This window comes from Vanessa tameamea, chromosome 21 (genome assembly GCF_037043105.1).
Source record: "Vanessa tameamea isolate UH-Manoa-2023 chromosome 21, ilVanTame1 primary haplotype, whole genome shotgun sequence".
Lineage (NCBI taxonomy): Eukaryota > Metazoa > Arthropoda > Insecta > Lepidoptera > Nymphalidae > Vanessa > Vanessa tameamea.
Genome location: NC_087329.1, coordinates 6,687,864 through 6,705,873, shown reverse-complemented (window position 1 = coordinate 6,705,873; position 18,010 = coordinate 6,687,864). Strand labels below are relative to the sequence as shown.

Here is an 18,010-nt window from a genome sequence, read left to right as displayed (position 1 = left end):
TGTATGAAATTGAATGAATCATAAAAATATTACGACGTGCCCTTTAACCTAAAATAATACAACTTATTCAAATATTCAATATGTAACACATTATAAATAATTAGATAACTATGTCAACTTCAAAATATTGTGTTCATTAAATTGAATTAACAATCAATCGATTACCGGGGATGAATTGGGTTTAAATCTTGTAGAATAATTATTTGTATAATTTGACTACATAATAATTATCAGCAATACTTATTGATATTATATTGGTTACATTCAAAGGTTTATGTTTATATTCTATATAAAATTATGTAGATCAAATGTTTTGAACGGAAAGGGTTTGTCCTTTTTTGTCATCTGTATTAAATATATCATTATATTTATAATAGAAAATAAAGAAATATCAATCAAACAGTCACAATATATGTTCCCAATAATGTTTTTAAGTCTTACACAAAATTATTTAATTATATATTTTAGTTGCCTTGTCTATGGTGAGAACACCTTAATCTGTTGACGTTGTCAAAATACGAAAAAAAAGACTTGTCTATTGCAATTTGTATAGCTTCAGCTTGTTGTGTTGAGTTATGCTTCTTTCTAGTTTTATATTAATTTCATTTCTTGAGTAATAGTATATTTATTTGTTCGGTAAAAGAAAGAGAAAAACATTAAAAATGGCTTTAAGGACATATGGCGATAAGCCGATCAGTTTTCAAATTGAGGAAGGCGGCGAATTTTATTGTGTTGGATCTGAGGTATTTGGGCTCCTAAGACTATTTTATTCTCTATCCTAAATATATATCGGCTGTATAAATTCTTATCTATTGGACTATATATTTTTACGAATGATTTGTAGGTGGGAAATTACTTACGGTTATTCCGTGGGTCACTTTACAAGAAGTACCCTGGCATGGCCAGGAGGACCCTAACAAATGAAGAACGAAAACGATTAGTCGATAATGGATTAGGGCCGCATGTTCTGTCTAGCTCTGTATCACTGCTGAAGGCATCTGAAGTTGAGGATATTATCGAAGGGAATGATGAAAAGTAAGTTATTGAAGATAATGTATTTCATGACGATCAATGTTAAATCATTGATTTTGGATAAAATTCTAAATACCGATAGAAGATTTGCAGATTTTAAAATTTTAATCCATATTGATTTTTGTTCAATTCTTTCAATAAACAGTTAATGTTTCAATTATCTGAAACTGATTTTTCAGATGCTTGGAAAATTTGTTTTGATACTAAAAAGACTTTGTTAAATATGATATTCATTACTGTTAAATATGATATTAATTTCATTATTTCGCATATCTTAATTTAGATATAAAGCAGTATCTGTTAGTCAAGAACTTGCCACTCCTCGTGAGAGCAAGAGTAAGAAGCCACATAACCCATCTTGGCTACCAGTTATGCCAAATTCATCCCATTTGGATGCGGTTCCACAGGCTACTCCAATTAGTAGAACGAGAGTTCACAATAAGAAGGTAGTGTATAGTTATTAATGTATTCTTTATAGTTTTATTACCATATAATAAATTATAGTAATTCATACAGGTAAAAAAAGATTAATATTTGAAAATTGTAGGTATGGAGATATTTTACAGATGTTTTACAGTAAATGGAATAGTCTAAAAGCAAAACTTTGCCTATTAACTTAAAGCTTGAAAATTTTTAATAGCAAGACTAATGTATTTTTTTTTATGTTAAGTGATCACCACTGCCCAAAGTCATTAATGCTATCACAACTGTTAATCATTATTTACATGGCCAGGGCCAGCCACCAATCTTGGGAACTAAGATGTTAAGTCTGTTGTGCCCATAGTAACAATATTATACATACTAAGTATTGTTTTACAGCAGAATACCTGCAAAATATGAGTGAGTTGTACCTACCCAGACAAGCTTGCACAAAGCCCTACTTTCAAGTATAAATGTTAATAACTGTATTTTATTTGCAAAATTAATCATAAATATTTTATCATAAACAGGTTAGAACTTTCCCACTCTGTTTTGATGATACGGATATGACGGCAATGCTTGAGAATTCATCTCAGAAACAAATCTTGGTACCAATTAGATTAGACATGGAGATCGAGGGTCAGAAGTTAAGAGACACATTTACATGGAATAAGAATGGTAATAAATGTTTAAATAAATAAACATAAATGTTGGGACATTTTATGTTAAAGTCCTTTACCAATGTCTGTCCCTATGTATACATACTCTATTTTGTTTTTAAATATTTGCAAATTAGCTAATGTTATAAAATATGTTCAAAATTCATTTACTCATGAGGTCCCATATTTATCCACCATAAGTTATCACCAATGCTCATAGATATTTGCATGGTAAGAATAACCATTTCTTACATTGCCAATGCACTTTAAGAACTAAGATACTGGAACACAGCAATACTAAGTATTACTGTTTAGTGGTAAGTGGGTGGATGGTACTTATGCAGATGGGCTTCCACAAGTCCCTCCAAATAAATGATAAATGTTTCATGTTTTCTTAACATTCAAATTTGGATGGAATCAGATGTTCCTACTACCATTTTATGAAGGAATCTTTTATTATTATGTAAGAATAAGGCTAATTCATGAAATGAAGAGTGAAACTGTTTACACAGTACATTTATATTAAACTACTATATATTAATCATTTTATTTTTAATGGAGAATGGAGTAAGTTATGATAAGTCATTTGTTTATAATTAGCTTCGTCTTCAACTAAACCAATCTTTCAGACAATTTTTTATGTTATAAAGTTTTTGCTCATTCTTCTATTTGCCAGAATCAATCATTACTCCAGAGCAGTTTGCGGAAGTACTTTGTGATGATCTGGAGTTGAACACAAGCACATTTATACCGGCAATTGCAACATCTATTCGTCAGCAAATTGACGCCTTCCCGAGTGAACCTCCCGCTATCTTGGAAGAGCAATCTGATCAAAGGGTCATTATTAAGTTGAATATTCACGTGGGAAACACTTCTCTTGTTGATCAGGTAATACTTGAATAATTATGAAGTCCTTAAAAAATTTTAATTAAAGTCCTGAATTTTATTTTTAATCAAAAAGTCAAAGAATGCTTTATAATTCTATTGGCAAAATATTTGAAACTATTCTGTAATACATAAAATTAACAATATTCTTATTTACATAAAAATCACAAAACCATTTTTTAATTAATGTTGGTAAAACAAAGTTAAGTATTAGCCTTAACAAATTAGTAGCTCACTAGTGTTAACGTTGATGGCTATGCTAATAGGATGTGAGGATTATCACACCCACTCCTATTATCAAGATAATAATAAGAATAGGAAATATTTTTTTCTTGCAATTTTCAGGTTGAATGGGACATGTCAGAGAAGGAGAATAATCCTGAACAATTTGCGATGAAACTGTGTGCGGAATTGGGTCTAGGGGGTGAATTTGTGACAGGTATCGCATATAGTGTGCGGGGGCAACTCAGCTGGCATCAGCGAACGTATGCCTTCAGTGAAGCACCATTGCCTATAGTGGAGGTAAACTATTTTTCATTATATATACCACTTATAAAATGTATAATAAAACTATGTATGGGAAGCACGAGTTAGAGATATATTTTCTTTGTAAGTTATATATATACAAGTTTCTAGGCAGTGTTTTTCTCCACAACAAAGCTTGAGATTAATATTTTAGCTTAGTACTCAAACAGCCAAAATAATGTAACATTACTAATTATAACAATGCTATGCAAAATAGCATATTTTATATAGAAAAACAAATAACTAATTACCAGAGCAAGGGTTAATGATATTGGGTCCTTTAGCACTAAGCCACAGAATAATAAAGATAATAATAATAAGGTTATGAGAACAAGAAGCGAAGAGGTGGCATAATTATGATATAATATAAAAATAAATCATGCAAATTTTAATTATATTTTGAATTTATTCTACCTCAGACGCCATACCGTCAACAATCAGAAGCCGAGCAATGGGCTCCATACCTAGAGACACTGACTAACGCTGAAATGGAGAAGAAGATCCGTGATCAGGATAGGAATACAAGACGTATGAGACGTCTTGCAAATACAACGCCCGGTTGGTAAATATAATAATTACATAAATGGATGCCTTATTGATAACAGTATAATTACTTATAATGATCCTTCTTACACAAGACCATTCTGATAATCTACATAGTACATCTTGTACAGTGCTCATGATTGCCTTGTGTAGGAAGGGCACATAATAGCAATGATATGTTGTCTATGGCAAATGTTGCATTTTCATCAATTTTGTTAACAAGACTTAGTTTATTCTTTATGGGCTACATATTTATCATAATTATATAACATGCTTTTATTGAGTAGTATATATTGATTTTCTAATTATCCTACAGTGTTCCTACTGTGTTGCCAGAGTAGATTTATTTATGGTATCATTAGTGCAGCTATACTTTATGGTAAAGTCTGAAACTATGAGAGTCATTTGCAATTATTATCATGAAATATTAAGTAAATTAATTTAAATATTGAATTGAAAATTATATTGTGTGTTCCCTAATACACACAAAATATTTTTTTCGTCTTCCAAAGACTAGACTAGATTCGATTTTTCATTTAGTCCTCAATGTTCAAGTATGATGAAGAAAACTATTTAAGATATTTATCTTCCTTGTTGTCCTGAATGATACTTTTTGAGTGACTGGTTTTTTTTTCTGGTGCCAGAGCAGCATCACCTCCATTCAATCCACTTTCCTATATAAACTCTGTGGCAAAGATGTTTTAAATTATATACTCTAATATTCTTTGCCTACAACTATTCGCTCTAATTTAAAATACAGTAGAACGCCGATTATCCGAATTAATTGGGACCGGGGTCGATTCGGATAATCGAAAATTCGGACAATCAGAGATAGACTGGTAATAAAGAAAAACGAACTGTCATATATAGAATAAACTTTATTAAGTTTAACAAACACAGTTCTACAACCATAGCATTTGAAATATATCTGGACTCCAGCGAGTTCCAACTTGTTACAAAAAAACTTGGTTTTGATTTTTTATATTAAGCGGCGATTCGGTTTATCGGCGTTCGTCTGTAATCTTGTGTACAATTATATTTAAAAAGTATTAGTAGTAATATTGAACGATCTTCTCAATTATTGAATTTTATTGTTACTTAATATTTCTCATATTGGCAAGACTATGCTTATATAAATACCGTTAGACTTGTGTGTGTGATGTGTTTTATATATTCACACATACATACATAGGTATATAAATATAAAACTTCATATGTATATTATTTAATACCAAGTACACTTTAACAGGGTTTCAGACCTTATTGTAACTATTCAATGACAGTTATGTAGTTAGAAAATTTTTATTTTAAATCAAATATATATTTTTTCGAATTTCGTTAAATTTCGTCTTGCAATGATTATTGCACCATATCTTAGAGAAATATATCTAGTTTATTGTAGTATTTATAACTAAACGAACATAATCTTCTAATTCACTATATATCTTGAATGAAAAATAAATTTATTCTATGGTGTATTTCTATGATATTTTGTATATCATATACAAAATTATTAACAATGTTATATTAATAATAAAATTATAACGAAATAGGGATAGAAAGTTTTTTGAAAATATAAATTCAATCGTAAGATAGTTTTTTAAATGCTTAATTTATTATATTTTTTAAATTACAATGTTTTATAAAATCGATTTTGTAATCTAAATCAGAACTGGATTGGAGGTAACATTGAAAAATTTCGATATTAAAAAATATAGGTATAATTTGTTATAAATTAATTCAAATATAAGAATTCAAGAGGTATATTTATGATATTAATTGAATTATGAAAAATATTGGTTGATATATCAAACTCACTAACTTAATACAATTCAGTAGTTCAATGTTAAATTTTTTATACAGTCGGATCTGAGGCATAATTTTGAATAATAATAAAGAAAAGTTGGTTCTCTATAAAAAAACAAAATACAGGTATTTATTATTCAATTTTGTAACAAGCATAACTTTTTTTTAATATATTGATTTTATATATGTAACGTGGTATATATGTACTGATATAAAATAAAATAGAATTATTATGTAAGACAGGGAAGGTATTTTAATAAATTATTTCGTTATATTTTGGATATGGTAACATCGTTTAAAATGGGGAGTTTAATAGGTTTTATATATATTGTAATTGAATGAGGCGTTTGAAATTATTTATCGTATGTTATTTTGACCTTCGTAATTATATGTACATAAATTATTTATTTAATACAAATAGTTAACTAAGTACAACGCAACACAATATTTAAGTCAAAAGTTGTCATTGGGTTTGGTAGAGATCAATTAAAAAGTATAAAGTTACAAATTTTTTTTTAATAATATCATATTTAATCGGTGTATTGAATTGATTGACTTTTAGTTCTAATTAATTTACGTTTAAAGACTCGATATTTTTTATTGTATTTTTAGTATCCGTAAATTTGGATGCAATTGAAAACACTGTTTTTATTTGCCATTTCTAATCACAGGAAGAAAAGATAAAGAAACAAAACACCTTGTCAGTCATATTGACATTATAAAGTTGGTTGAGATTTTGAATAATCTATGGTATTTATTAGGGATTAAAAAAAATAGCGTTTTGAATTTCGAAAAGTTGTTATCAGAACTTTGTAATTAAAATTAAATTAGTTAGCAAGAAATAATTAAATGGAATACTGTAGTATGAACACATACATTTTAATAAAGCATGGTATATGTGAATCTATGGTTTGTTTATCTTTATTCTTCGATTGGAATAGGCCATAGAGAAAATATCGAGTCTGTGTAGTCTTTTAAAGCTTTAACATATTATTAGGTATGAATTATTATGAATGTTTTACTGATGTATTATTGGTGATCGAGTTGTCTCGATGGTTTAGTCGTAATTATTTATGTTTTATTTATTAGATTAAATTATTAATTTATGTACTTAATTTCAAATGAATGTAAGAAGTTCCATAAAGTTTTTACTGGTCTATAAGGGCTTATACGTGATTGGTTGATTGCGGTAACATCGAATAAAAAGTATTATATTAAGATATTATGAAAGAAATACAATGAAATTTAACTATTTCATTTATTTGAAATGTATACGAAGTCATGTTATTTACGTATTATATTATCTGTCCTAATGCTGTTAGGATTATGTAAAATATACCATTAAATTATCATAAAAGTAAATTTAATTCTTTGTTAAAACTGTCTCGAAGTCTTCTGCTTTATATATGTAAAACTTAGAAATAAATAATTTCGATAGTTGTGCTAACTGTACATTCGGGCTTTACTTGTTGTCACACGGCATTCCTTTCTGAAATGTATTCCGACAGTATTTGAAACAGATAGTGAAAGCTTAAATAGTTATTACTTTAATATATAAATTCACTCACGAAAGCGCGCCCCTTTAAGTTAAATTGTCGTCGTCAAGTAGTACAGTGACATTCGTGTTTATAAAGTGTGCGTGAAAACATTTAAATAAGAGTACAGGCAGCAAAAAAAATATAATTATAATATTATTACAGTTGTTTTTAAATTTTACGTCTAGTTTAATGCAGAGGGGTGCGCCTTGGTGAGTGAATAAACAATATATAGTATACAATATTAAGAATATTAGTTTAAAATGAAAAGTCAAATTTATTTCCCGGGCATGTAAATACATTTATCGCTACTGTTATTGCAAAAGGTCGTATGTGTTTATAGTCATTTTTTGTCTGTTGTCATTTTCATGTATTTAAATGCATTTGACCTCCATTGACATTGACGACCTCCGTGGTCGAGTGCTGTGTACACCGGTTTTCATGGGAATGAGTCGATGTAGAAAAAGTTCATTAGTTTTGTATGTTGTCTTGGGTCTGGGTGTTTGTGGTACCGTCGTTACTTTCTGATTTTCCATAACACAAGTGCTTTAGCTACTTACATTGGGATCAGAGTAATGTATGTGATGTTGTCCAATATTTATTTATTTATTATTTATTTGAACTCTTTTAAATTATTAGATAATATAACATAGTAGAATATTTATCCACTACTATTTAAAAAAAGTAAATAATTAATTGTCTTGTCTTGTAAATAGTACAATTTTGACATTCAATCTTTTGCACTAGAAGTAGCGATAAGTATGTAACTGCATGTTGATATTTCGGTTTTTTTTTATTATATAACAGTGGATATAAATTTTTTCAGTACAACTTATTACTATAGTATTTTAATTCTGCATAAAATAAATCGTTTTGATAATAGCAATCGTCGTTATCATACGGTCAATTGTCTTACTACGAGAAGATCGATAATTACGCCGATTTTATAAATGACTAGAAGAAGCGTTCCTTTCTTTTGCGGTTGTCGATTGTTGACATATTATTACTTAAAATGTATATAATACCATTAAAATTAATTGAATGCCTATTCTTTCCAAACACTTTGTTTGTTTTTTTTTGTACTTATGTAGAGTTGCCTTGGCCTGAAAATTGCTTAAAAATCTTTCAGTTAAAATAAAATATTTTTGACGTACGTTACTCCTCACTAAAGTACAAAATGTTTGCGCGGTGTTGTTAGCTAAATGATACCGTTCCTAAAGCTCAACTTATATATACTTAAATAAAAACTCGTATTCGGGTTATATTTTGTGCAGAATTTAATAGAATTAGGCTATGTTTAAAAGTAAGTAGACTGTTAAACTTTTTTCACATTAAACGATTTTTTTCCCCAAAAAGTATTAGTTTCATTTAAATGACGTTTTAGTTTTAATAGTTTTCAATGCATTGAGTGATTAAGTTGATACAATCTGCTTACCATTACATTTTTTATATAGCAACACTGATGTATGAAATCGCATGAAAACATACACATTTTATTCATAGTGCATGTTAAATTATAATTAGAATTCGCAACATATATATTTTAAATGTACATATATTAAAATATTAGTAACTAATTAGGTTATTTATGTGTAGCATTAGTAATTTACAATTGCTATTTTTTTTTAATAAAAACAATTATAAAGCGATAATTCGTTACAAAAGATTGATTGAGAAATGTACTATAAAAGTGTTGCTATATATAAAAATAATAAAACAAATTCTGACGTATTTGTTTGGTGGCAGATGTATCGTTGAGCCGCGCTGTCAATCGGCTGATCCGAGCAGACGAGGCGCTCTTCCAAAATACGCCTGAGAAGAGAAGAAAAAAGATTTAATCACTCAACGCAGCCAGTTAACATCTACGACAAAAATACGTTGAGAACATACATTTATATTGTTATTAAAAAAAAAATCTAATACACTATTGTAATAAGATATTCAGCACTATTGATCGATTTTAGGATTTAATTGATGAGTTAATTTACACGACGATGTTTTAAAAAACAATAATAATTCAGCAATTATTTCCATCTAAATACATTCTAAGCAACGTCCTTTTTTTAATAAAAATAAACAGCTAAGAGATTGTAACTATTTTTTTTTAATAAAAGTAGCATAAATATATTTTCCAAGCTTTTCATATTTAAGATATCATCCGAATCAATTAAATAGTTATATTTATTACCTATCTAGTTTATGTATTGACAGATAATTGAAGGGCTGAATGAGATCGTGTAACACGGCTTGCGTAACAGGCACGAGGGACATAACATCTTGTTCCCAATGTTGGTAGCGTATTGGCTATGGTGACCACTTACCATACCATACCAGGTAGCCATTTCTCAATCTGCCTATCCATATTATATTTAAAAAAAAAACAGGTTAAGGCTCAAGCACTCTCAGCAATGATTCTATTTTGATCTACGGACACAAGTGTCACTGCAATATTTATGTCTAAAGTTTTCAACTTGACAAGTGTACAAGTGTTAAAGTGTATATGATACAACAATAAGACATTCCTGTAAGAAATAAAAGTGTGTAGTGTGGGTAGTTTCGTTAGTTTGTCAGGAAATTAGAAATTCATATTTAAATAAATCTAAGTGTCGTTAACGGGTTTTTCGATTTTTGAATGGCTATTTTTGAGTTTTCCACCAAATATCATTGAAAATTTACGTAATAGAATATATTAAAAAAAAAACCCTTTAATTTTTAGTGTGTTTTTTTAGTGTGTTGAATAAATAGAAATATCAAACATTTCTTTGTTCCTTGAGTAGGACTCGATCTGAAATATTTTGATCTTTTGAAAATAATCCACATAACTTAGTGGTAATTATATAGTGTCTACTAATGTTTGTCATAGATATATGTAACATTTTTTAAAATAAATATTTGTATGTAAAATAGTGTTTTATTTAACTTGTGATTGTTATATAAAACTAGTTGCCACCTGCGTCTTCGCTCGCGTTTTAAGGATTGGTTACCAGAAAAGTCCCTGAAAAGTAGTCTATGTCTTTTCAATGGAAGTTTGTTTCAAATAAAATTTCATCAAGTTGGGTTCGGAGAATTGGCGTTAAATAGTAACAGATAAGCACAAACAGAGAGGTCACTTTCGCATTTATAATGTTACTATAAATATGTAACAAAATTGGAGTATTTTTAAATTTATTACCACCAACTTATGGTTTTTAGAGGTTAGCACAAAATAGTGAAACAACAAGCGAGTTCTGCCGTATTTATCATATGGCAACACCTTCCAGTTTTGTACTAGCAAACCGTTCAACGCAGGGGTATATGATCATTTTTTGATTATAATGTGTATTAAACCAAGCCGTAAAACTCAACGTGTTTTATGTTTTAATGCATTTATTGAAATATCATGTAAGAAATTTCTATGTTCTATGTTATTTTTTATTTCTAGTAAATAATTTATGTTGTTGATTCAAGACTAAAATATAAAATAAGTTAAAATATTTGGTCAAAACCTTCGATAAATGACTGTGACTTATCTATTAATTGACATGTGCATTTAATTTTTATTTAGGCATTCTAAAGATTTCCCAAAAATGCATAGAAAGTTTTCTACTGTGAGTTATAATTTTGACAGCTTTCGTTAGGATAGAAAAGAATTATATCTTAATTTTTTTTTATATTTTCTTTCTTTCTATCAACTGTTTTTTATTTTTCGATCAAATCATTCTTATTCTTGGAATTAGATTTTATTTTCATATTAAGAAAAAGTTATCTCAAGTTAGCACAAACATATTTTGACTTTTTCTATTTTATTTTATACTTTCTGATTAGTTATTTATAATGTTCACTCAACAATCTTTTCGTCCCTTTGATTTAATATTAAATTATTTATTTCTAATGAAGTAGCTGGGAAGATAATTTTTATATATTTTGTTTTCTTTTTTCAACTGCTTATCATTGTTAAGAGTTAGCAGATTTGTAAAAATTGAACTCCCGTAAACTTAAGATTCTTTGATAGTTCATTTTCTCTCTGATTATATTGAGCTGGTAAGTTATATCTTAAAGAATATACTTCAGTGGTACACGTGAAAATTAGCAGAATATGTGATTTGATGGTGAGCAGGCCTTAACTCAGCAGAGGGATATTTATAAGCTTTTTCTAGTTTAAATAGCCGTAGCCTTAAACTTTTAACTATAACAATGCGAAAATTCCATCGAATAAACGTAAAGTTACTTACCTTAATACTATAAACAGGTAAGTTTCTCATTTTGTGACGGAATTATCTTATCCGATATTGATGGAATTTGATGTAAGTACCTATTGATCAATTCCTGTCACGGCGACCGTTCTCGAGATAGATTAGTCAATGCCCAGGAAAATTAGTGCTTAAGTGTGTGCGTGAACACAGGTGCATTCTCTATTCTCTCAATCTCATAATCCGATGGAATCTGAGACACGACCGGAGAGAGTTCAGGCGGAAGACCAACGATTTTTCGTACTTTTCGAGGCACGAGAATGTAATGAGTGCTAATTTAGAAACTTCGGACTTTTACTGAGAATTTATAGAGATATTTTATAATCATGCATTATCGAAAGGACGAAATAACAGGGAAAAGCTAGTGACATACGTAACTAGATACCTACCCTTATAATAAAGTTAAGATCGGTATGCTAATGGTTGTGGGGATCGTTTTATAAAAAACTGGAACTGGCAAGGGTTCCGTTATTTATAGTTAGTCCGTTCATTAATAAAGATAAAACAAGATGATATATACCTATTGTTGTTTACAAAAAAGATTTAAGTAATATATCAAAACACGAATGTCCGTAAGGCAAATCATAGTAAGAGAAAATATACCTTCCATATACTCCTAGAAGTCATACTCTTTGTTATTTTCCTTGTTATTAATAGCAAAAATAACTTACGTTTTGTGTTTTTGTGTCCCCTTAAATTATGCACTTGTGCAGACAGGCAATAGATACATGCATTTTGGAAATATCATATAAATTAAATCATAAATATGCTCAATTATAAAAATTAAGTGTCAATTAAACCTAAACAACACTTTGTAACGAGAACGCTGAACGAAAACCTCGAACTGTTTTGAATCAAAAGCAAACTATAAAGGGAGAAGGGCTAATATTGACGCGTTTTCCTTAAGAAAATAGTTTAGACGAAGGCAAATAATGTCCCCTCAGTCGTTTAAGATTTATTAGGCTCGACTCAGACGTTAAGACGTAAAGAAGATTCAAGTTTCGAAACGAGAAAACACGATTTGCGCATGTGCTAAGCCGACCAATGCTGTTTCCCTGCATCATATTAGGGTTGGAATTGGGAAATATTCGGAAATGAGTATAGTATCGATACATTTTTATTAACCATTGCCAATAATTAACATAAGCAGTGACAGTATGAGCGTTATTTAAAACGCTGACATTCAAATAATTAAGTCAATCGAACTAACTAAGTGATACCGTTGAAAATTATTAAATATTTTTCAAGAAGAAATTGTAATATAGGTACATCCACTATAATATTCAATAATCATGTTTAATATGGATTGGTTACTTATTTATTTTAATAAAATTTATATGTTTACGCAACTATAAACTATGGAATGCGAAGGTATAATAGTTATTACGTTTTCGTTTTGTATATCCAGAATATTTATAGTATAATATTATTATATATTGTAATTGCAATTCGTATTTACCTTATTATTAAAAAAAATAATTTGTTATATCTAATCGTCCGGGGTGTACTATTTATCGATAATATATTAGACAGCACTACTGGTAGATTTTGCTAACGGTACAGTCATTCAGTGCGATAAAATGTTTGGAACAAGCGGAGGGAAGCTTTCGAGCGCGAGCTCCACTCCCGCCAACGGAAATTTTCAAATTTGGAATGAGCGCACAAAATTTTCATATTAAAAAAAAACATTAATTTCTCATATTATGTACTTTTGTTAATATTAATTTGTGATTGTGGAATAATTTGTTTATTGTGAAAAGTTTGTAGTGATTTCATTGTGTACATTTTATTTAAAAAAAAAAAAACTAGTGTTTGTTGTGATACGACGGAGAAAGTGCTGAATTTGTTTAGGTAAGTATATATATTTTATATGTGTATGAGTACTATACTAAAATTACACGATTTAATAGTAAATAAACTGGTAAATAACTTTACATTACGACAATCAAAAAAAAGGTGCTTTCATATTACCTATTTTGAACTAATTGTTATTATCGCTAAATAATCATTTCTAGGTATATTCTAAAATATTCCTACGTGTACGTGAACTATACGTGTGTTTATATATTTTCATTTCAGGATTCAGAATAATTAGTTTCAAAAGCGGACGTTTATATTTATAAATATATGAATCTTTTTAAACTTAGAGTTTCAACTTTTAAACTTAAAATTGGCGAAGGATTTCTACATACAAACAATATAAAATTTCGAATGGTTTTTTTGGCTACTTCCATTTAATAGACCCGCATAATTCCCGTCATCAGATTCCAAGGTCTCGTGATTAGATGACAGCGATTATGTAAGCTGTAAGCTTGAATTGGAATCCAAAGGGTCGTTAGAATTATCGTCAAATATATTAACATTTATCTTATAATATCGGTTTTTCAGGTAAATGTCATTAGTAGGGACTCTAGTATTCCTCTTAAATAGAAGAGGTGCATTTTGCATTTGTAAAGAATAGAGATTGAGGGAGAGCGATTGATATAGAAATTGAAAGGGGTTTTCTGAATTAAATGATACGGTATTGATTTATTATAAATGATGATGACATTCTGAACCTCCTTACTAATTCTTAACATGTATTTACTTTACATGGCATATAAAAAACAAATGATCGAGAGAAAGTTTTACCCTTTAGTAAGTAGATCTCCCTGTTGAAGGGACCAATCGTTTTTTTCGAAAATTCTCTCAGGCTTCTACGTAACCCGTATAATGAAAGCAGATCGCATTCCCACGATAACATCAATCATGCTTACAGATCTGTTTATATGGTTACCACAATTTATAAATTTAATTCATAATATAATGTATGAATAAATACATACAGCTTAAAAAGTAGATAAGATATATTTTTTGAATATAGACAATATCTTCATGATATTGTAAAAAATTCTTGACTTTTGTATAATTACTTTTTTAATATAAGGTGCATATTAATTGAAGGCAATTAGGCAAATGTTACACGAGTTACCTTTGTATGCTCATCAGTATAAAACGTTCCTTATATTACTAATGCGCCAATCATGGCTGAAGATTAATGTTTGTCGCCGCAATTACTCTTTTTACATTGTTCAAAGTAAAACTAACCAAATCATATATATATATTATATATATAACATTGGTAGGAGAACGGGCAAATGGGCAAACAGCAATTCCTTACATCCAATCAATGCGTCACCTGTTTCGGGAATTAAGATGTCCTTTGTGCCTGTAGTTACACTAAGTATTGGTGCTCGGTGGTATATTATATGATAAGTGGATAGTATGTGACCGGAGGAGGTTCAGCAAAACCCTACCACCAAGTATAACCAAGTAGTTAAAAAACCTACCTTGATGGACCTGTTAATACCTCTTATTTTTTCAGTCACGTCTATTAGTATACCATTAGGAAAAAAGAGAAAATCACACAATTTGGGTATAAGTATTACGGATATTTGCGAATTTAAAGGAAAATTATTTCAGGCCATATATAATTTGTCCTTCAAAGGTCGTATTACTCGGCGATTCTAGGTTACGTCATATTTTTTATAAAAATGTTCAGTTCCTAGTATGAGCCACGCTGTCATGGTTCCGTAATAATATACGAGGATACTATACTCTTCGATACATAATATCAAGAATTATCGGATATTTTTTCGTTTACTTTGTTTTTTAATCTTTCAAGTTTCCAAGCCAGTTTAATAACTGGTGCTAATCTACCCACTGCTTTAATGATTTCGATGATTAATTATGGAAATACAATTAAGGACGACTCCTTTTATTACACTCAGCTAAGAGTTGGATTTTTTCAGTGCTTTGAGCCTTTGGTTTTAAGTATATTAATTCCAACTTGATAACTTAAGCCGTTTTTGACGAAAGACAGATGGAAGAATAAAAAAGTGTTACTGTATAGGATCCCCATTCGCATGAGTTCCGTTTTTGCTCGCCGTAAAAAGAGATGTTCTAGGTAGGGAAGAACTCGTTGATCAATTTTACTGAACCACAGCTAAGAAAAGGTGGTTATGATTTTAGAAGCCTGTTTGTATTATAGTGCGTTCACATAATCAGTATCTCCGATATGTTGACAAAATATGTGGCATAGGTAGTTTATATGTATGAGGTGTTATAAAACTGCAATGATCCAATAAACAACAAAAATATATTTTTATAATATATTAAGTTTAGTGTCAAATAAATAGTTTTAATTTAAATTTTCGAAAATGTATAATTTATACAATATAAAATATGTGTGTACGTATTGGAACGTTTTTATTTAATCCAATTATTGCCAACTTCTCAGCAGCGGATCGACTCCAAATTTTGCATAATGCAATTCTAGTGGCGCAATATTGTATCATCGAGTAAATGTGATCGAGATGTAATGGGACCAATGATCATCAATTCCTGAATAGGTCATAATAATTTCACTCAATTTTGACTAAATTTACAATTGAAAATATCAACAAAACATAATATCTCATACCCAATTTTGAAGAAAGAAAATTTCTTACTTCGATTGTAAGGTATGCGTGTATTTATGTACATGTATATTATACTTATCAGTTTTATTATTATTTAATATTATTATTATTAGTTAATCGGCCCAACTACGTTATTTATCGATGTTTCGGAAAGACGGTTCAGGTTTGGACACGGACAGCGGTCTCTTCGAAATATTGTCGCCAACTTCGTTGTGTCCACTCGATTATAATGAGATATCTAGCCTTTCTCAAACACGCCGAGTATCTCTCGATAAAAAACGTATTTGAAACAGGTATAAGGATTTATTACCTATGTACTTGTGTTTACTGTTACATAACAATATAAGTAGTACATTGTTATGCATTAGTAAACATATTATCCGATTCTACTCGTATAAATGCTTACCAATTTTAAATACTCACTCTATTAATTTCCTATCGGTATACTGTGTAAGAAATTTTGATTCTAATCTCATTTCTGATTTATCCTTCAAAGATACTCCGAGCATTCTTATAAGCCGTTTACTTGGTGTTTACCACCCACTCAGACAACCGCCAAACAGAAGTACCCAGTTTTGTTGCGTTCCGGTTTGAAGGATGAGTGAGCCAGTGTAACTACAGACAAGGGACACATTGGCGATGTAAGGAATAGTTAATATTTCTTACAGCGCCATTGTCTATGGGCGGTGGTGACCACTTACAATCAGGTGGCCCATTTGCTCGTCCACCAATATTATAAAAAAAAAAAATCAAAATGAACCTATTTTTTAAAAGTAACTACATTATCAAAGAAAACACTTTTAAATACTAGCCCTCCCCCTGCACGCGAGTAAAGCCGTAAGCGGATTGCAGTAGAATACAAGTTTAAAAAGCGATTTTTCATTTTACGTATATTCCAGTTCAGAAGGTTCTCAGTATAACAACTTTATTCTACTTCTTTAGTTTCACAGAAAATACACGATACATAGATGGTTTTATCAGATGATCAACAAATAACCACCCTCCGGAAAAATCAAAGATACTATCGATCGATCTGCGGTAACAAACCTGTCCGCCAAGCGTGTTGATTGCGACAGTTCTAATGGGAGACCGATGTTAAGTACTGGACAGTGGCAGTATATGGACGAATGCCAGGCTAATTAGCTCCAGACACAAGGGACATCACAGCTTCATTCCGTTGTTATCGATAGGTTGGAGTTTTAACGAATAGTTTATACTACTACAATGTAACCTTCTATGCAGGACAAATGAAGACATTAGCCTTTTTTATAATATATGAAGGTGGACGGGCAAACGGGTCACCTGGTGGTTAGGTACGTAGTCGTTATTGTTCATGGACATTGGCGCTGTAAGATTTATTACCCATTTCTAATATCGGCAATGCGACATCAACCTTGGAAGCTAGTATGTTATATTATGTCCTCTGTTTGTAGTTAAACTGGCTCACTCACCCTTCAAATCGGAACACAATAATACTAATATACATAACATCTTAGTTCCCAAGGTTGGTGGCGCATTGGCGATATAAGGAATGGTTAATATTTCTTAGACCACTGTACCTGTGTAGTGGTGACCACTTACCTTCAGGTGGCCCATATGTTCGACCAACCAACATATATAAAAAAAAAATTAAGTAATGCTGCTTGGTGGTAGAATATCTGATGAGTGGGTATCTACTCAGACGGGATTGCACAAAGTCCTACCACCAAGTTAAATATGTTCCTTCATTTAATATAAATGTAAATAAATTTAATTAAAAAAATAATAGCGATTAAAGATGGTCAAATATTATAAAAAACTTAATAACTGAATTGAAAATAAATAGACGACCATGACATGGTAACAACAAATACTGTGTCTTGAAATAAAATTAAATCAATATTTTAATGATGTAGGAGTTTTATTCAGAGGTACGA

At 30.0% G+C, this 18,010-nt stretch overlaps 1 protein-coding gene across 2 annotated transcripts; it reads left to right on the top strand.

The window, feature by feature from the left end:
* The first annotated feature begins 560 nt into the window (after nt 1–560).
* LOC113395569 (SWI/SNF-related matrix-associated actin-dependent regulator of chromatin subfamily B member 1-A) lies at nt 561–9,279 on the top strand. 2 transcript variants are annotated; one of them, XM_026633184.2, is made up of 8 exons: nt 561–743; nt 845–1,035; nt 1,316–1,478; nt 1,983–2,130; nt 2,788–2,999; nt 3,342–3,518; nt 3,941–4,079; nt 9,152–9,279. In XM_026633184.2, exons 1-8 carry the CDS (start codon nt 663–665, stop codon nt 9,241–9,243), a joined length of 1,203 nt encoding a protein of 400 aa, XP_026488969.1. In that variant the 5' UTR covers nt 561–662; the 3' UTR covers nt 9,244–9,279. The 2 variants fall into 2 exon arrangements, with proteins under 2 accessions (XP_026488969.1, XP_026488970.1); XM_026633185.2 differs by lacking the exon at nt 9,152–9,279 and having other exon boundaries at nt 3,941–4,087.
* The last annotated feature ends 8,731 nt before the right edge of the window (nt 9,280–18,010 follow it).